A 20,915-nucleotide genomic window follows, 5' to 3' on the forward strand; every position below is an offset into this window, starting at 1 on the left:
TATAACTAGAGCACTTTGGTTCCCAGCAATATAATCAAGATGCCTGTGAGGAGCGCAACTGACTCTTGATGGGCAGATAAAGACTTGATAAAAAGTAAGATTACGCAATAAAAAAAAAAAGAAACTGTCACTGGGAAAAATTAAGTTGTGAAATCCAAACTTTGTAGAGGGGACTCTTTGAGTTTAAAACTGCTGGAATTAAACCAAAACGACCTTCAAATGAACTGATGGTGTGAAAATAAGATTTCTTAATAAAAAACTGAGATTGTATCATAATATAATGGTTAGACAATAGTTTTCGTCTATTTCTATTCATTATATGATTAGGTTTTATTTCATTTTTTTTGGTATCCACGAATGAACACTTTTGAGACCCAGCACCACTAAGACCACTTACAACATTGAAACGGTGCTTGATTCCAACTGTCTGGAAAAAAAGGACCAGAACAACAGAGCTTTTTCTCACCAGACATGTAGAGACCTGTCGTGGAGGGAAAAGTGCAGGTGTTACTGATTGTTACTGAGCATTATTTATAGCTGTGCTGTGAGTCATTTACCATTATCAGTGCTCTCTGTGGGACTTTGTAACGATCTATCTATCTATCTATCTATCTACCTATCCTTTACTTCTGGAATATCTTGTAATAAGTTGACAAAAAACACCTTGACAAGAATTTCAACACAGCCTAATATCTACCTGATTACATAAATGGTGAGAAGTTGGAAGAAAGAGCTCTTAACCTTCGTAAATTTTTATTAGCTATATACATTTATATTATACCATACGTCACTGATTTATGAGAACACTTTGTTTTTGTTACAACCCTTTTCTTGTGGGCCTACTTATAGCCCTATATATCTTTACCCTACATCATGTATTTTTCTACCTGTAATAAGACACCTTTATTCTCAAAAAATCACAAACTTATTCTTGAATTAATAATGATACTATGAATGTTGTTCTATTAAATCATTTATCATGTAGTCTGTTGTCAGCTTTTTATATATTACTGTTGTTGACAAGGATGTGTTGTCAAAGTTTTCTTAATTATTTTTATCAATATTATCATTATTTGTAGTAATACAGGCTAGACTCTGATGGGGGTGTTGGTAAATCTGGGATCAGACCACTTGGGGGACTCGGGTATCCCAGTCCCAGATCAGGAGGAGGAGCTCAGTGGAGGAAGTGGCTCCACACAGCCTGGATGTGTGTATGTGTGTGTGTGTGTATGTGTGGAGCAGTTACCTCCATAGTGAGAGTGTCGCTAACCATTGGACTGTTAACCGACAACAGAACGACACCCTCGCGGAGGAAACCTCGCGCTGAGCCGCTCTCGAGCAGTCGGACGCCAAGTTAGCCTCTTGTGTCCCCCCCTCCCCACCTCGGCACAGGTTGAAGCGGTGCAGCCGGTCCAGAAGCGAGCAGTATGCATTCAGACTGCAGGCTGCTATGGGCAGAGCGGTAATGGTGGGCAGGGGACCGACCGGGGCCGGGGTTCTCGTCCTGTCGATTCTCATCAATCTCACCACGGAAGGCTGTCGAGCGCAGAAAGGTTGGTGGCACACAGCTGCGGCGACAACTGGAGGAGCTGAGTGTGGCTGCGGCGGCGACGTGCGGCCATGCTGGAGTAAAAGTGTGAACGCAGAAGTTGTAGATGTTTTTTTTTTTTTTTAAGAGATAAGCCACGGCGACGGTACACTGTTATTGTCTGCTGAACTTAAAACCTACCTTACATGGCCGTGTGTACGTGGAGTTCCGCTCGGTTTACACCGCTTGCCGCCGCCCGTCATGGTGTGTTTGGTGGTGGGAGAAGGGGGTAGTGAAACCAGGCAAACCGGTTCTTAAAAAAAACTACTGACATTGTGAACGAATAGCTGCTGCTCGGCGGAGCAGTTGCTTGCTGAATTAACGTGTGGCTTTAAAGTGTTTGTTTAAAGTCCAAAATCACAGCCTGTTGCGTGTGTGCGCCTCGCCATAAGCTAGCAACTTTTAAATTCCCAGTTTTGTTAATGGAGTCTGGCGTTAAGTCCTCTGTGTACGAGGCACATTTGGGAGCTTGTGGCCTTGTTTCCAGTCCCAGGTAGCTCCGTTTTAAAACTCCACCGTCAACTAACTACACACACGACAAAGCTCAGCGTGTTTTCATTGTTGTCGGTTCACTTTACGCCATATTGTACCCAAACAGGCGTATTTGTTAGGTTTTAAGAGCCCCCAGGCAGCCTCAGGTGGTCAGAGGTTGGGGGTGGGGTATCAGTGGGGGTATGGGTGTAAACACGTGGACACAGTTTGTCATAACTCTAACTTTCGCATCAATTATTACGATTTTTTCCCCCTCCTCCACATTCATCATGAATTGATATTTGGTCTGATAATGGTAGATTAGTCAAGGGAGAGAACGAAGTGGTGTGAGGGTTTGTGTTTGAGGCCTGAGGGGTAACTTTAGGAAGGTAATCTGAACTCCTGCTGGATGCCATGCAGTTGTTCAGTACGTGAGTCAGAGTGAGGGGAAGCAGCTTTGTTTTTGTCCTGTTCATCTGGATAGTGTCCACCGAGAGGCTCTTACGTAACTCCAGAACATCCATTTAGCACCATGAAGCGTGACTGTTGAGTGTTATCTCAGGGCCATGAGTCCACAGCATCAACAGACACAATGCCTCTGCTCTCTGACAGCTCCGAAGACACACTGGATTCTCCTTTAAAAAAAAAAAAAAAGAAAGAAAGGAAAAAAAGGAAGACTGAGCTCATAATTTTGTATGAAATTGAGTTCAAGGTTCATTAAATTGTCTTAAATTTTAACTGTGTGGTTTTAAGCTGCCAAAAGACAAATAAAATCACATTCTTGGATTTTAATGTTTTGGTCGAAAGAGCCAAAAGTTTTGATTGTCTATAAAACCCAAAGCCAGCTTCTCCACTGAATCTAATTACAATGCATTACATTCATTTGGCAGATATTTGTATTCAAAGTAGGGCTGCAACTAACTAAGTTTTATTACCTAATAATCTGCCAATTATTTTTTTGATTAATTGATTGGTCTGCAAAACATCCTGACATCCCAAAGATTTGCAGGATCCTATGGCCCAAAAAGTAAAACTAACGCATGACAATTGAGTGGCTGGAGCCCCAATCACACTGAGACTCATCTCGCTTGGAAATGCCAGCTTTAGCATGGTGGCGTGAAGCTGCGTGTGCTCCTGGCCATCATACTGTATGTAATTAATGGAGAAAGTGGCCTTGCACTAAAAGCTTCTAAAGTCTGCTAGATAAAAATGCAACATGTACTATGGGAAACTAAAGTTTTGCCGGCAATGCATCTCTAGCATTGTCTTGGTGTGACTGGCTGCAAAGGAGTATCTGGCGTTTTTATTCACTGACAGTCGACAAGTTCAGCAATAGACCGATCATTTCAGCTCTAGTCCAAAGCATCTTGCATTTTCCTCCCACCACATTCTCTCTCAGTTTGGGGTTCGATGTCTTGCTAAAAGACACTGCAGAATGTGGACAGGAGTTTAACCAACAGCCTAGTGATTTCAGTCTCAAGCAGTCTGATCAACTCACCTGTAATCTTTTCTGCTGTGAAGGTTCTCATAGCAACCACATGTTTCTTATATATTTTGTTGATTTCTGAACTGACATTATCCCAAATACTTTAAACTATGTTCAAACGAAATGCAATGAAGGGAACGGGGTGCATTCTGTTTGATTGCCTGTTACTATGAATTCCAGGAGAGATGAAAATTGAGAGAGGAAGTTGGCTAAGACAAAACGTGAATAAAACTTTAACACATTACCTCATACATGAGCATTTATGCTGGAGTACTGTAGATGGATGGAACTACTTTGATCCATACCATATGAATGTATACAAATCCCCAAACATGCACAGCATTGCAGATGAGAAAAGTAATGTTTGTATCTATTACATTGTGTAATCCCTTGCTTTGTGTGCCAACTAAAGAAACTAATGTGCTTAATTCACATTCACAGATGGACCAAAACAAGCAGAATGCACTTTAAAAAATTGTAAACAAGAAACCTATAAAGAAACAGAATTTAAAATGTGATGGTATTCTAGATGACATAAAAAAACAAACTTGCATATTCATTCATCAGTCTGATTTCTTTGTCCTATGTGTGACATTCAATACGAAATTAATACATCTCTTAAAAACTGTTAAAACTGTGTAGTTTCACTTCTAAAAGAGGGAGAGTCACTTCTTAACACATCTTTGCACTGTAGTTTTTAGCCAAAGAACTGAATCAAAGGAAGGTCCATTATTTTCACCTGCTAATAAACACACTTCATGTAGCAGTAAGTATTTGACAGCTGGGTGGTGTATATGGGATTGACTCAAAATAAAGTGCAGTGTGTGTGTTCATTGAAATGAAGCAGCACATCACCCAGCGCAACCGTGTCACTCATTTATGTGTTTTATCAATTGACAGTTGGGCTCTACGGCGTAGACAGCCTTATAATTAAAGCCCCTGATAACAGCATGTTTCTATTTTTCTATTTGGTAGAAGATTTGTCTCATAGTTCTTGAGTCATACCAACTCTTGCTTTGGGCATGCCTTTTACTGCGTTCCCTATGTCTGTGCATTTTAATGGCATCCTTTCTTTTGCTGAAACTGTGTGTGTGTGTGTGTGCTGTCCTGCAGGTGATGGCTGTGGCCCCAGTGTACTTGGCCCGAGCAGTGGGACTCTGTCCTCTCTGGGTTACCCGGGCACGTACCCAAACGACACGGTGTGTGAATGGGAGATCAGCGTTCCCCGCGGCAACAGGATCCACTTTCGCTTTGCCGAGTTGGACATAGAAGACAGTGACTGCCAGGTCAACTACCTCCGCCTCTACAACGGCATTGGACCTGAGAGGAGTGAGATTGGTGAGAGTGACAAGCCGATACCAGACACTACTACACTACTTCTACACAAATCTCTTTAGTTTCTCCCATCCTGGTTGTACTTCAAAACATCTGCTGTGTTTTACTGCTTATTGGTATGAAATGCTCCATGTGGAATATAAAGCTGCATGAACAAGTCTCTGTCTCATTGCGACACCATAAAGACTTGCCTGGTGGAAAGAAGGCATTAGAGTTTCGTAATTATTCTTCGGTACGAGTCAGATTGTGCATTTATTAGTCACATTCTTCTCCCTGGTGCAGTTGCTTACATGATGTTCACGCAATCAGTATACAATACCAGGTTATTTAAGTTCATGTAAACGCAGTGACTGACATTGCATCAAGCACATGATGAGCCTACAGTCATGGCTGGTCTCATGCCAGAGTGCTGCCGGCAAGCTTGCAATGAGTGTCACCTATGATGAAAATTAAGCTGGATATCAGACCTGTACAGTTTAATACAAATAAAGCTATGGATGAAGAATTTAATGGGCCCTTTCTTGATTGTATGATGCTCTAAAAAGACCCCTAAAGTAGTCTGGCTGAGTTGGAACTTGCTTCACTGTGAGTTTGCAGTTATGTGAATCAGTAGAATATGACAGAACATTAAGCTTTGATTCAGCCCAAAATGATTTCATTAGTAAAGGTCTTAACAAAACTCCGACCCATTTTCTCTTGCCTGAAGCTCATTCATTAATTTATACACTTTCTCCCACTTAGCTAGATACTAGTTGGTATAAATACTAGGAAGTTTTACATTTTACTGACATATTAGTCACCAGCAACTGGAAAATGTTTTCTTCCCTTAGAACTGGACTGTGAACACCAAAAAAAAAATAAAATAAGATATTACAACTTGCAAAAACCTTTTATATTATTTATTGAGGCATGTAGTCATCTACATCTCTGCTTTTTCATTCTTTCCCAGAGTAAATGGTAGGTTTATCACTCAGTTAGTGACGACCACAAAATCTGCACTAAGTACATGTTTATTGTTACATATGTTGAAAGGAACCTGTAAAATTTACCAAAAACGTCTTTGTCTTGTATCTGTATGCTCTCAAACAGTGAAGTATTGCGGTTTGGGTCTGAAGGTGAACGAGCTGATCGAGGCCACTGGCAACCAGGTCACTGTCCAGTTCATGAGTGGGACCCACCACAGTGGACGTGGATTCTACCTGTCCTACTCAACCACTGAACACACAGGTAACACACTCTCACATCACTCACCTTCGTCTCATCCGTTGATGTGTGCAGGAGGCGTGGGTGTATGTGATGGAGGTGTATCAGTCTGGAATGAAGTTTTGTTGATGTCATCTCACTGTTGAGCTTAGTTACTTTTCTGTTTTGGCCCCTGGCATAAGAGTTGCTTTAGAGACAGGTTGTGTACGTGTGTGTGTGCGCGCACGCGCACCACAGTCTAATATAAGTCTCATGACAGCTGTTTCATTGTGCGCCACTTCCGTAGTTTTGACTGCTCTGAACTAATTAGATTGTATTGAAAAGACTTACATGTACATGTCAGGTTGTGTGTTGCGTTTGTCTTATCTCTGTTGTTGTGTACAAACTTCATACGTCGCTTTATGTTGGCTACACAATCAGTCACAAACTAGCTTGTCTATAACTTCACCACTGTACAGCTGTGGGTTTTGTGAAGGTTCAAACGCTGAGAATTTGTACAATTTGGGTGGACTTTAGATCTAACATGTATGGTGGTTGCTGCACCATCATCAACAGCCGTGTATGGTGGTTACCTGAGATGCACAAAACGCAGTAATACAGGAAACATATAAATCAGGCCGGGTCAGGTCCTGGGGTCATTGCTCGGCACCTCAGCTGTGTGGCAATACAGTATGTCTAATAGGCTCATGAATCAGTGTGGACTGCGGTATATGCTATCAACTCTGATCATGTGGCGCATCTTAGTCATCACAGGAGAATTAGGCTATGGCTGCGTTCCAAGGCACATACTTCTCTTTTTACTTTTAGTTCACACTGCAGCTCCTCTTACACCACACTGTTGCATGAAGTCTTCATCCAACTGGGACATACTACTTCATCATAACATCACATCTAAACTTTGACCTTCTTGCTCATACATCCGTTGCTGTCTGTATTTGAAGTACATTTTAAGTGAGTAAACACTGAGGAAGTATGCGATTTAGAATGCAGCCAATAAGCAGTCATCTGTCTGTTCTCTCAGCTGCTCAGTTGACATCAAGTTATCATTTACAGTGCAGAGGATTGTGGGTCGCAATATGCTATATGTGACCAGATGCAATGGGACAATCTGGTATTGTGCTATGTATATGTACTGTATGTATTGTTACCATATGTCTGAAAAGTATTATTTGCTGGCTGGAGCGTCTCTGTATCTGCATGATGCTTCATATATAATGGTACAGTGTGACATTTTATCTTTTTAAAAAAGTTTCAGGTCCTTTTATTTGGATATTGAAATTTCTTTTTTTGGAACTTTTCATGGTTTTATTGTACTGTACAGCTAAAGAATGACAGGAAATGAGACACGAGAGAGAAGGTCTGACACGCAGCAAATGTCCACAGGTCGTTCCCGAACCCTGGGCCACCACACTAAGGTCGCAGCCTTTGTGCATGGCCAGCCTGCACTCTAGCCACAGAGCTAGGCACAGTGGTGCTTTGAGTTGGATGCTGTTGTCAGCGAGCCAACATGCAGACATTTATAATCTTTATAAATGTCAAAGTTACATTTATAATCTTAATTAAATTTGCAGGAATGCTAACATTTTCACCCTTACATTACATGTATTTGAAGCTGATTGGAATGTCATCAGCTGTGTGAAACTGACAGGACAAACATTTCCATTCATGATGTAGACGCAGAGTTTTAAGTTTTTTCTCTCCCTGTTGCTTCTGTTTGGGTTCACTGCAGTATGGATAGGATCTTAATCATTTGTGGTAAATTGGAATCAGACCTCAGGCCCCTTTTGGATTAGGCATGTTTTGAAACTGAATGATTGGTAGCGTTTCCATTGGTCGGATTGTTGACTTGAGATGTGGACCCCTGAGGATCTCTAAACCATATTTAGAGACACATGGCATAATGCATTTTTATAAAATTGCTTTTCAGAGTTCTTTTTTGCGTTAATGTGTTTTGTCCAGTGGTTACTCTGTTTACATGTCAGGACCAATGTATTTTAAAGGGTCAAAGAAGATAAAGTATATTTCCCATTATCCTGTAAACAAACAGAGGTATCACTTCATTGAAAGAGAGTTCCAACTGAACATAACTTGATTTGAGCTGTGTCCACAGTTTAGCTGGAGGCCAAGTGAGTGTACACCACATGCCATTTATGATGTGGTGTTTGCTCACCATTGAGAATGTAGTTAAACACACAGCAGAGATAAGGGGCTGCTCTGCTGTGGATGTTATATACTGATCAGTCACAGAAATGGGATTTCAGCTGCTGTGTGCAGGGTCGTCATGTTTTGGTCATTATTAACTGTATTCACTCACTCACTTTAATGTGAAACAGTCGTGAATACAGATGGGTGGCAGAAACTGATGTATGTAAAGTTGGACAAAAAGATTTCTCCACCAGTAATTGACAGTCAGTGTGTCTGTGGCTGGGGTTTGTCACATTACGGAGTTACAGCCCTCTACGTCTGTGCAAAATGTGAATTGGGACTGACTTTTATTCATGGTTTTTAGTTGTGGCTTTTTTCAGTGGAGTGCCGCTGGTAAAAGCCAGCAGAAACAGACAGGGGGGAATGAGGACTGACCTTTGTGAAGTGAGATGAGTTGGAGAGAAAATTTGTGAAGGACAGGAACAAGGAGCAAGAGGAAGTGAAAGTGATTGAGAGAAATATAAAGTAGTAATGACGTTTTGTGGTTTTATCTAAGACTCCCTGCCCGTGAGAAGCTGCTTACATTTCTTTAATGTCATATCATATTTCTGAAGAAGTGTCTGTCAGCCTTTCTCAGACATTAACATTTAAGATCATCTGATGGCAAACATGTTGGACTAAATCACCACACAATGACTTTTACATAAATCTTTATCTTCTCCAAAACTACATAGTGTCTTTAAGGTAAAGCCTGCAGCAGCAGGTGACACATGAAGCGAGAGAGATTAAAGCATGTTGCACTGTGATGTATTTATAATCTCAATTTATAATCTCTTAAAAATTAAAACGTGTAATGCCAATAAGTCAGCTGAAATTTGGTACTGATAGCAAAATAGAAAATTTCTTATGTGCCAGACAGAACTTCTATAATGCATCAATGTCCTTGTCTTTTGTGTGTGAATGTGCATGCGTGTGTGCATCTGTCTGTCTTGGATCTGATAAAGTCTTAGTCAAAAAGTCACTGTCTTCTGACTAGGAATCATGTACAAAACCAACATTTTGTACATGCCAGCTTGAACGCTGATGGTATAGACCTGATTCAACTGATGCACTGATACTGGAGCTATTATATACAGCAGTGAGACAGAAGCAGATTCTGATGTCTGAACTCGCTGCCTTTTCTCTCTCAAAAAGAATGTTTTAGAAAGCTGCACATTGTCATGTGGAACATTTTCAGTGACTTCAGATAACATGACATGTGCTCTGCAGAGTAATTACTCTAAGTGGTCATCTCTGTGACTGAATCACAGTTGAAGGCAAACAAGGCCATCAACGGACCAAGCTCGTCCTCCCGCCCCCAAAGAGCTAATGCATGTTTTTACTGTCATGTAACCGATCATGCGGATGAGCGTGGGAGGACAGTTTGCACAGCTAAGTAAATCAGTCACCATGGCCAGTTGTGGCGGTTGGGGGTATTTGTCCGCTTGACTCACTGGTTGGTTCACCAGATAAATGGGCTTTTTGATTAATGTGGTCACGACAAGACGAGACTGACCGCCCCCACTGGGTTTGCATAGAATTCCGATCAGCCCACAGTATCCTTTTGGATATATGTGGTCTCATCACTGAAACACTCATTTGGAACTTCTGACATATACAGACACACACCAATTTTGTGACAGATCATGAAATCAGCAATTTGGTTAGAAGTATTTTTCTTAAGCAAGCATGTCTAAGCCATTTAGCTTCACAATGTGAATATACGGGACATTAAGGGTGTCATGATTTCATTTTTAAATCGAAATTGACAAAAAATTAAGTCACAATCTCAAATTAAAAAATGGAATCATCGATGCTGCCACGCCCCCAAGTCATGTCCGGTCGGCCTGCCAAGCAGGAAAAAAAACCCACACACACGTGTTTAAGTGCTGTGAGTGAACCTCCGCTAACTTAGTGACTAGCTAAGCCAGTAGCTATTAGCTACAGCCAGCCAAATGATAGCATGGTGTTACACCATTCCTGTTCAGCTTCTGGACCGTGGTCAGGAAGCACAGGGGAGATGATTTCCTCTAGGGCCGAAGTTTGTGTTTACCTTCGTGGTGAACCACTTTCACGTGTTAAGCTGTCGGGAAATAATACTGGGGGAGCTTTGCTGTATGTGGAGGAGCCGTCGCCTTTATTAACAGTCAAACTGCAGACTATATTGTACACTTCATTGCTGTCGCTACTACTGCTACTCCTTTTGCTTCTCCTTCCTCTCCCATTCATTCACTGTCCGCAGGTACACACACTCCCTCACTCTCGCTCGCCCACTCACACCTTACGCACCTTACGCACACACACCTCATGCACTGCCCTATTCCTGAGAGGGGCTACGCCACTCGTGTAACAATGGCAACTGCAGATGCAGGAGACCCATCGACAGAATTTGAAGTTGCTGGTGTGGAAGTATTTTGGATTTCCAGTGAGTTATGTTGACAACGTTCGTGTGACGACAAAAAGGCCACAGTTTGCAAGCTCTACAGAAACTAGATGGCAGGTTATTTTGTTTAAGTTTCCAATTGACTGAAGATATAAGTTATTGTTACATTATGTTGTTAATAAATGTTTTAAATTTGACAATGTAGTGTGTTACATTGTGAACAAAGGTCAGATATCATGTTGCTTAAAAGTCTAGTTTAAAAATGGCATAGCAACATTTGCTTTAAAAAAATAATAGTGAAAAATGGTTATTGATAATTGTTTCATCATCCACATTTTAACTTGAAAAGCTGATTTATCACATACAAATGTATTTCAAGCACAAATGGTTTAGCCTCTCAAATGTGAAGAGAAATGTTTGGCTGTTTTGCTTTTGTGCTGGGTATTTGTTCATTTTACATTTTGTAGTCTTGACGATTAATTGAAAAATGTACACACCAGATGAATCAATAATGAAAAAAATCCTGTGTTGCAGCTCTCGTTTGAAGAATTACTTTCAATCAGGCTAACTGTAAAATCTGCCTCTGTCGGTTTAGTTTAAGAGATTTAAATCCCAGATAATAAAGCAGATGAATTTCCAGGGAAAGGTTGCCGGTTGTCATCTGGGGTGATGGGTGAGCAGGAGCACGCAGAGAAAACCAGTTCTGACACTGTTGGTTTTGCCTTTTGCAGATCTAATCACCTGCCTGCACAAAGGAACGGATTTCCCTGAGGCAGAGTTCAGGTAAATAATGCTTGCTTTGTGTGGATATATTTGTGCAGGGATCAAACTGTCTGACACCCCATTGTGTGTGTCTCCCTCGGTAGTAAGTACTGTCCAGCAGGCTGCTTGACATCCACTGAGGAGATTTCTGGAACTATACCAAATGGCTACAGAGAGGTGAGTGTAGACAATGTACATACATTCACATACAACATGTGTTTTCTTTTTGTTGCTGTCCTCATCACATTTCCAGGTGAGTCATGGTGCCAAGTGGTCTCCTGCTGTTAGGTCACTATGCCCACTGTTACCCCACAGAAACCATTAGTATTCGCTTACTCATGTTTCCATGGCCTCTCACTGCCGCCACCCGTCTCTGTGCTGCTTGTCTGCACTTCTTTCCATTTGATTCACTGAGATCCTCTTTTCTCTTCCTTGTGTAAACGAGCCCCTGCTCTGTGGACATGCGAGTCCTGGACTGATGACCTCACAGCACCCCCGCTGCACGTGAGGTCATGGGTGCCGAGTCTCTGGCTGATGACCTCATGCTCAGAGCTCGGGTTTGTTGAGGGGAGAGAAGGGAGTGAGGGGTTGTTGCTGGCTGACGAGAGCACAGGGAGGAGATTTGGGGTGTGCTTCAGGGAGCGAGGTGCCCCACAGGAACAGAGGAGGGGCAGGGTCAGCGGGTGAAAGGGAGGTGAGATAATAGTTTGGACGAAAATAATAACCCTTTAATCCAGTCCAGCTGTGAGAGGGTGCTGAGCGGAGCTGTGTGTCGAGTGTGTGTTCTGGAGAGACAGAAAGCTGGAGAATGAGTCAGTGTGAGTGAGGACTTGGAGAAAACCTGTGTGTGTGCAAGTGACTCATTCATGCTTGTGTTTTCGAGGTGTGTGTGTGTGTCACAAGGCTGTAATATCTTGATTGGAGAAGCATACCTCAGGGATCAGCCACCCCACCCAGAGCAGCCCCCCACAGGTCACTTTCTTTTGTTTTAATCTGTTTCAGGGGTTTCTTATGTAATCCACTGTTTTCTATATTACTACATTCCACTTATGACATATTTATCTGTATGTGTGTCATTTCATGTGTGTTCATGCGGTTTCCTCTGTTGGAGGCAGGGTGCGGCGGTTTGGAGCGGTGCTGTGTGTTTGTCTTAGTGGTTTGGTATGGCGCTCTGTAGGATGCGGTGTGTGTTTTGGGAAAAGTTTAAGAGTCACAGGGCCAGTGTTGATTGCTTGTGGCAGCATTTGACTTCAGTGCATGTGTGCATGTGCATATATGTTTACATGCGCTTGTCACTGTGTGGGTTGCCAGAGCTTTCCCACAATCCCATCAGCTGTGGATTCCAGTGTGGGTCTTTTCCAGTAATAAAATTCCACCTCACTCCAGCAGCTGTTCATGGGAAGGAGCTCGTGATCAGAGTGCAGCCGGGTTTTTTGTCCGTTTCACAGTGATGTGGCAGCAGGTTTGGACAGGAATGCAACCAGCGGTGAATCATTACCATCAGGGCCTCTCCATATCCTCTCTACAGAGAAGTGACATCATGCTGACTCATCAGCCTTTATCTGCCACAGTCTGAAGGTTAAGAGCTTGTTCTGGAGTCACAGTGCAAGACAGTGCTGCCTGTTCCAGCTGCCTTACCTGCAAACGATACTGGTTTGCAATGGTACCGGCAGTACACTTTGTTTAAGCATTGTTACCTATAAGCCCACTTCAGGAACTGGTTTTAGGAACTCTGCCCCTGGGAATGGGACTACATAAGATTGTATCACAGATCCCAACAAGAACAGCCAAGATAAGTTGAACTTCATGAAGTTCCATTATTGGGATGAAGGAAAATTGGGATAATGTTGACTATACTTTCATCAGTGACTTGAAAAGAAGTATAACTCAATGACGCACATTCCTTTTTTATATTGATTTAAAAAAATATATATATAATTTAGTGTTTATTGAAAAAGATGCGTGTCCTGTCTATGGTGTGGATAGAAATATTTGTTTCTTAATAAAATGTAGGGTAAGGTGATTCCAATATAATACAATGCCATTGTAGGTGTTTAAGTGTATTTTGACTATTTTTTGACGTAGGTGCAGCCCCTGAATGCAAAAACGATTTCAATCAAGGCTAACTGAATGGCTTTTCCCAGGTCAAATGTTTAAAGTTTTCATCAGTGGACCTCTTCAGCAAGGTTCATTAATAGACGTTTTGTAGTTGTAATTATTTCTTATCTGCTGAAGTTTTTTTTAACGTTTTGTACACAAATATAATAATGGTTTGATTAAAAAAGAAAATCCTTCCTCTCACAAAGGAAAACACTGCAATATATCTACAATAAGTTTATCAGCTTATATCAGCGTGATTGAATTATTGATCTACTACTACTATTGAACTAAAGATAATAAGGCAAGAATGTTTGTTTGTTTTTGCAAAATCCAGCTCATTATTCACAAATCCAAAGCAGTCCTGATTATCTTGCTTTGTCCTATCTCTGCATCACTCAGTCACTTAGAGCAAAAAAAAAGCAACAATGGGATGTATGTTGTGTTTTGTCTCATGCAGAAAACCTTTAATCTATTATCGGTGTAATTAACCCTGTCTGCACAGTTTATCAGATGTGGCTTGAGTCACTGACACTCTTTGTTGTCAATAGAAATAGGAAGTGTCCTTTAATCTCATCTTTTCTTCCTTCCATCCTGCAGTCCTCTCCTCTGTGTGTGGCAGCCATCCACGCAGGTGTGGTGTCCAACGCAGAGGGAGGGAGGATCTACGTGGTCAGCAGCAAAGGCATCCCTCACTATGAGGCCACACTGGCTAACAATGTCACTTCCACTGGGTAAGAGCTTTTCCCAGTGTCTTCTTTATGTAATGTGGGTGTTCCTGCTCCCACTCCTTCTTTTCGGTCAGTAATTACCCAGTCCAAAGAATCAATAAACCTTAGATGAACTGATCTATGTTTAATTGATCCTCTCAACCATCTCTCCTCAGAGGAACTTTGTCGAACAGCCTCTTCACCTTCAAGACTAATGGTGAGTTTCCTTTTTATGATGATGTGCCATGAGATGCTGTAATAGCTTTGCAGAGGGAAGTACTGTAAATGTAGTTATTTCCATCAGCATCTGTCATTTTAGTCATAAGTCCTGCTGTGTGTGTAATCATTATTTGTCTGCAGCAGGAAATAAAAAGTGAATTACACATTGCCTTTACATATGCAGTTCAATGCAGCTGAATTAATTTCATTTAGACATATATAGAAAAATATATACATTAAGGCCTCTTAACTCTTTCAGTTGTTTTTAATGGCGCTAATGGCCCCTCTGTTCTCGCAGGCTGCTATGGAACGCTGGGCTTAGAGAACAGTGGTGTGGCGGACACTCAGCTCTCTGCTTCCTCTGTGTGGGAATGGAGCAATATCATTGGTCAGCACAGTGTGTGGGCGCCATCAGGGGCACGGCTTAAAAAGGCGGGGCCGCCGTGGGCACCTTCTCAGAGCAACCAAAAGCAGTGGCTGCAGGTGGATCTTAAGAAGGAGAAGAGGATCACAGGTAACCACATACTGTAGCACATTGATAAACTCTCTGATTGACTACAAGCCTACTATACAGCTCTCCAGTAAATATTCCATCAGATTTTCAGGCTCTAGTTGGCAACAGTTGTAACACGTTCCAGGCTAAAGTAAGCCAAATTAGCCCCAGTTTCTGTGATTTCTTTGAGGTGGAGGGTATGTCAGAATCTCTTACATGATAAGTTAAAACACAATAAATCGTGGTAGTAGCTCACAGTTTTGGAGAGGTACCGTGACTTGGCATACAGTGAGTTTAGCTTGCTCACATTTAGACTATCATCAGTGTTGTGAAAATTAAATGTTTTTTGTTATGGAATTAATCTTCTCTAATATCGGATTCATGTATATGTATTTTCAGACAGTTCCATTAAAAAAAACTAAAACTTTCAAATTATCATCAAACAATTATTTGGCAGCAGCCCTGTAGTACTTCAGAGGACTGCCAGAAAAAATGGTGCTCACTGTTTTCAAATCTGTGCCCCACATATCCAGTCCTTGACACTGGTGGTGCCCTGACTTTCAGTCCATCTCATTCTTTAAAACGTGATATCCCAAGAAAGCCTTGAAGAAATTAGATAATGATGACAGATTACAAAAAAGGTCCGAGGTTAAATGCACTGAGACATCATAATGTTCTGGCCACGGTAAATCTAGTTGGCCTTTAGAGCCGTATCTAAACAGCTTATGGGTGGATTGCCATGAAGTTTGGTACAGATATCTGTGGTCAGAGGCAGAATCTCCAAGGCTTTGAATGTTGGCATGTTAACATGCCCAAAATTACAGCAGATTAGCTTTGTCACTAGAACCAAAATGACATTGTCGTTTGTTTGAACTTATATTAAAGCAAGCTTGCACAACATCCTCTTGTCTCTGCTGTCCCCTCATCTAGGCATCACCACCACTGGCTCCACCCTGAGAGAATACCAGTGCTACGTTTCAGCGTACCGGGTCCTGTATAGCAGCGATAGCCAGCAGTGGAACATCTACAGGGAAGCAAACTCTACACAAGACAAGGTAACACAAGCACCAAATCAATAAACCCTGCTTGCTCAACAATTACGTCATTGGCTTTTATGTTTTTTTTTCCTCTCCTCGAAATCAGTGCAAATGGACAAAAATGTCACTTAAGAAAGCTGCAGGGACATATCCTTGGACTGTTTCCATAGCAACTGGTATTGACTAAGAGATGTTTATGGCAGGAAGTGAAGGCAGTCAGTGGTTTGAGTTAAGTGCTGGGGTAGACAAGTCAGGACACTTGGGCATTAATAATGAATGGATATGGATTTAGCGGCCGGGTTGTTAGACTGGAACTGCTGTCTACGAGCTGCTTACTGCCGGGATTCTCATGGCTTCTTGTGACGTGGAGGGGAAGTAGTTATTAGCTTGCCAAGTTGGAAAGTAATCAGCTTATGTCCTCTAATGCATTTGTTCAGTCTTAAACACATTTTCTTCTAAACTGCTACTACTGAGCAAGAGTTTGGTTTAAATCTTTTTAAATAAGAGGGATTGTTCTCATTTTCATGTAGGTTTTTCAAGGCAACATCAACTATCTGCACGAGGTGAGGAATAACTTCATTCCACCAATCGAGGCCCGCTTTGTGAGGATCAATCCAACCCAATGGCACCAGAGAATTGCACTGAAGTTGGAGCTGCTTGGCTGCCCAATTCCTTCAGGTCGGTGGAGGTGGTTGATTTGTAGATAAAGAAATAATCCTGTAAACAAGAGAAGTTCGGACGCAGCTATATATAGATATATATATATTTTTTTTTCACAGCGAGGCCAAGAACAGATCCAAGGCCGAGGATGTTGCCCCCCTCTCGTCACTCTCCACCATCTGTGGGTACGAAACGCCCGCCTCACCTTGGTCAAACCACACACACCCCAGACATCAGAAACACTACTATGCCTCCTCACACTGGCAAAGGTGAGTCAGATTTTTGGTTTAAAAAGAGAAGGAAAAGCTTTTTTGGTCCCAAATACAGACATTTGTCACCTGGTGTTTATTGTGGTGTCTTTGCTCTTAGATGTGGCACTGGCAGCAGTTCTGGTTCCCGTATTGGTCATGGTTCTGACGGGTCTCATCTTGACTGTGGTTTGTGCTTGGCACTGGAGGAACAGGTTTGCATTTTCATTTGTTTGTGATAGATAAAAACCCCTGTGAAAATGTAGTTTCGCCTACCAATGACAGTATTTTTGTCTCTTAATAGAAAAAAGAGCTCTGAAGGGACATATGATCTCCCCCACTGGGATCGCACAGGTATGTAATCTCTTTACAGCAAAGGTTGATCTGTGTTTTGTGAGTATTTGCCGGTGTGACTCGATGTGCATCTCTTTGTGCTTCTGCTGCAGACTGGTGGAAAAGCATGAAGCAGCTGCTGCCCTCTAAGATGGTGGAAACGGAGGATTCAGTTCGGTACAGCAGCAGTGAGGTGGGGCGGCTTACAGGGCGAGGTGCTGTACCCAGACTACATGCTGAACCTGCAGGTAAACACCGTTCAACATGAGGACTGTCGAAGCCATCTGAAAGACCCCATTAACTTTTGGTGCAGATCGAGACAAAGGAACAGAGCCAGGAATTTTTTTCTCAGTTTCTTTAACATTGCACAGTTTTTCGGCTTTTCATTGATTTCTAAGGGATTAATGGATCACGATGGAAAACATGTTTTATTTGATTTTGGATTAGGCTGTATGGAGTTAAAAATTGGGCCTTGGTGGAAGTATGCAATGTGTGTCCTCCGTGACATCCTTATTAAATAGTTGAAAATGATCAATACATTTTTGCAGCTCTAGTTCCTGTAGAGTTTATTGTACTTAGTGTTTGTAACTGAAATGCAATGCGAGTATCGGTATGGCGTAACAAATAGGTTTCCTACCTTGCAAAACCTGATCTTGAATGTTGTTGTGAAATCAACACCAACCTTTGGTTTGGTTCTCCTCTTCATTACAGCAGTTCTTTTTGGATAAGAAATTACAACAACTAACATATATCAACAATACATTATCAGGCCAATCATGTTTTATATGCGTTTAAATATAAAGTATTGCCAAATTGCTGCCTTTGCAACCCTCTTGTTGGTCTACTTTACCAACTCTCTCTATATAAAAAGTTAAATGTGACTCCTGTTACTGTGTGCTGCTGGCCCTGCTGCAGCATGGAGTAGATGCCTCTGGCAGTTTGTAATTGTAGCGTCCATCCTCTGGATTATTGATTTTTTAAAAAAAGTTACATTTTGGTAGGGGAGATAGGCAAGTAATGTAACTGGTGTTAATCCGACCAGGGGGAACACAGACTACCGAGACAGGCCTACTGCAAGGTCTGAATAAGCTTTTTATATGCACGGCTGAAAACACATTTTTCTTGATAAATATTTAGAAAATATGAACAGAAGTGAAAAAATAAAGTACAAATATATGCCAGGTGTGAGGGGAGGAGGGGAAAAGATCTGCTCTGTTAAGAATTAATAATTTAGAAATGTATACAAACTGCTGTTTACATTTTTGTACTTTTATGTTAGTAATGGAAATGAAAAAAATATATTTTAAGAAGTATTGCACATTACCTGTAGTATTTTAGCGCTGAACTGGCCTCCCTATGAGATGACAATTCCAGCAGTGGTCCCGAGATGATTTGAGTTTCAGACCCTTGATTTAAATTAAAGCATCAATCTGTACATTTTAAAAGCTGGAAACAGTAAATGATCATTTTTGCTTGAAAACCGACCAAAATGATTAATAGTTGATCAATATAGGTGGTTATTTTTCTTTCCCCCATGACTGATCTCTACAGCTCTATATTGCTGGACACCAGGTCACCTATAAACTCAAAGAGTCTTTGGTTATTAACACACTGTGATATGTTCTCTTTTCAGAATATGCTCAGCCCCTGGTGAGTGGTGTTACAACATTAGGCGCCCGGTCAACCTTCAAACCCGACGAGGGGCCCGATCCAGGATACTCAGATCCTGACCTGTACGACGCTCCCATCTCACCAGACGTGTACCACGCCTATGCAGAACCCCTACCAGCTTCGGGATCTGAATACGCTACGCCCATCGTGGTTGATATGGGTTGCCACCCGTCAGGGGGCTCCTCCTTGAACCAGCCCTCCACCGTGTGCAGTTTCATGGGTGCCGGGCCGGCCGCACTGCTCACACGGACGGACAGCAGCCAGTCAGGGAGGTCGGCTTACGACACCCCCAAGAACGCCACTGGACAGGTCACACCCACTGAGGATCTGACCTATCAGGTACCTCAGAGTAGCACTCAGAAGCCATCAGGACATAGCTGAAGAGTCTGGATGCACATGGCCTTAATCTGCCCCTCACTGCCAACACAACCCACTGGACCAAGATATGGGGGTTGTTAGAGGAGGAGGAGCCCTTTGAGCCCTGGAGCCTGGGCTCGAGCCTTGAATGAACACTACCTTAGCTTTAGATTCATCTGGAGATGTCTGTATTGCCTAAATGTTTCTGCATGGCCACAATCTGCTTGTGTAGTGCCATTACAGTCCTATCACTGAAACCACAACGTTGAATGTGTTCGTGCCACGTGTGAGAGGCGGATGGATGAAGAGGAGAAAGCTGACTACTATTTGATAAAAACTCTGTCCCTGTTCTGTGATCCTTAGTAGTTGTTGCATTCTGTGAAACTGTGATTTCCATTATTTCAATGTTTTTCTGTTACATACTGAATCAGGTGAAACCGGGATGTACCTGATGATTTACATTCAAAGATTTAAGGGTTCTCTTACTGAATTAATTGCATGTTGCATCAAGTATCCCAAATCCAAAGTCAAAGAATTCCTTCTCTCGTGAAACTCTACAGTAGTTTCCCACGGTACGTTTTGTCTTACTTTGTTTAAAAGCATGACTTGAAATTGTGTATAGTTCTAGTAATTCCATTACTGCAAACCTGTTTAAACTCTCAGATGATTTACTGATATTTATTTTTATTACACATCCTGCTGAAAAGGAGAAACTCTTATTAAAAACAGCCCACCACTAGCCTCACTGATTACAGGTCAAAGAATTGTGGTCGCACTCTTGCAGACTGACAGTAAGTAGTTTTGATCATCAGAGATGTTGCATGTTGCTTTGAAAAGGCCAATCAGTAGGATTGATCCAGTGAAGTCCCCAAGCAGAAAAAAAAACCTTTTTGTCAGACCAAATGTTGCCTCTTCTATGTTAATGCAATGTTAATTCACAACAGAACCAAATTTTGACAATTGTGCCAACAGTGTAGGTTCAGCCAAATAGACATTAAAGCAGTCTTAATGTAGGAAAAAAGTTTGTTTTTAAAGGCCTAGTTAGAAGGTGATTTCCTAGCTCAAAAGGTACAGAGACAGGAGGCAGATGGGTTAATCTGTTACAGCTGATTATTTCATAGAGTTTCCTGTTCGTTTGTCCTGAACTTTTGGATTTTATTTGTGCATCGTGGTGATTTGTCTCGTGTTGAACTGGGTGTTTGATCTGTCTTAATGCATTCAAAGTGTGACTCGTTCCTTCCTTGTATCTATGTGCATCAACATCTGTATGTGTGTTAAGCTGTTTTCAGTCCTGTGTGTGTTTTTGTTGTTTGGACTGTTTTTTTAATGCAGCTTATAGTTGTAGTAAGATGTGTTCAGTCGTTGTCTGTAGCACCAGTAGACTGCATTACCCCTCCTGTCCTCCTGTGGTACTAATCAGGCCAAACGCTCTGTGACAGGAGCGCAGATGGAGGAAAAAAAAATGGAACAAGCTGCTTTATAACGTAACAGAATAGCAACCTCACCAGAGGGGGAAGGTGTTATTCACACAGCTGTGCCACCAATCATGCTTTGATTATGCTCAATAACCAAAGCGACCTACAGACAGAGTTCTGGTGCTCCCCGGTCACAGAGGGATTGTGTTTATGTGGCTCTCACTGATTGTAAATAGAGAAATAAAGAGTTTTAAAAGAAAATC

At 41.8% G+C, this 20,915-nt stretch overlaps 1 protein-coding gene across 1 annotated transcript; it reads left to right on the forward strand.

Moving 5' to 3' along the window:
* The first annotated feature begins 1,123 nt into the window (after positions 1-1,123).
* dcbld2 (discoidin, CUB and LCCL domain containing 2) lies at positions 1,124-20,913 on the forward strand. The gene is made up of 15 exons (XM_037108828.1): positions 1,124-1,553; positions 4,659-4,883; positions 5,970-6,107; positions 11,382-11,433; positions 11,517-11,589; positions 14,110-14,243; positions 14,396-14,436; positions 14,737-14,952; positions 15,862-15,986; positions 16,499-16,646; positions 16,748-16,897; positions 16,998-17,091; positions 17,181-17,230; positions 17,323-17,457; positions 18,843-20,913. Exons 1-15 carry the CDS (start codon positions 1,451-1,453, stop codon positions 19,259-19,261), a joined length of 2,103 nt encoding a protein of 700 aa, XP_036964723.1. The 5' UTR covers positions 1,124-1,450; the 3' UTR covers positions 19,262-20,913.
* The last annotated feature ends 2 nt before the right edge of the window (positions 20,914-20,915 follow it).

This window comes from Acanthopagrus latus, chromosome 9 (assembly GCF_904848185.1).
Source record: "Acanthopagrus latus isolate v.2019 chromosome 9, fAcaLat1.1, whole genome shotgun sequence".
Lineage (NCBI taxonomy): Eukaryota > Metazoa > Chordata > Actinopteri > Spariformes > Sparidae > Acanthopagrus > Acanthopagrus latus.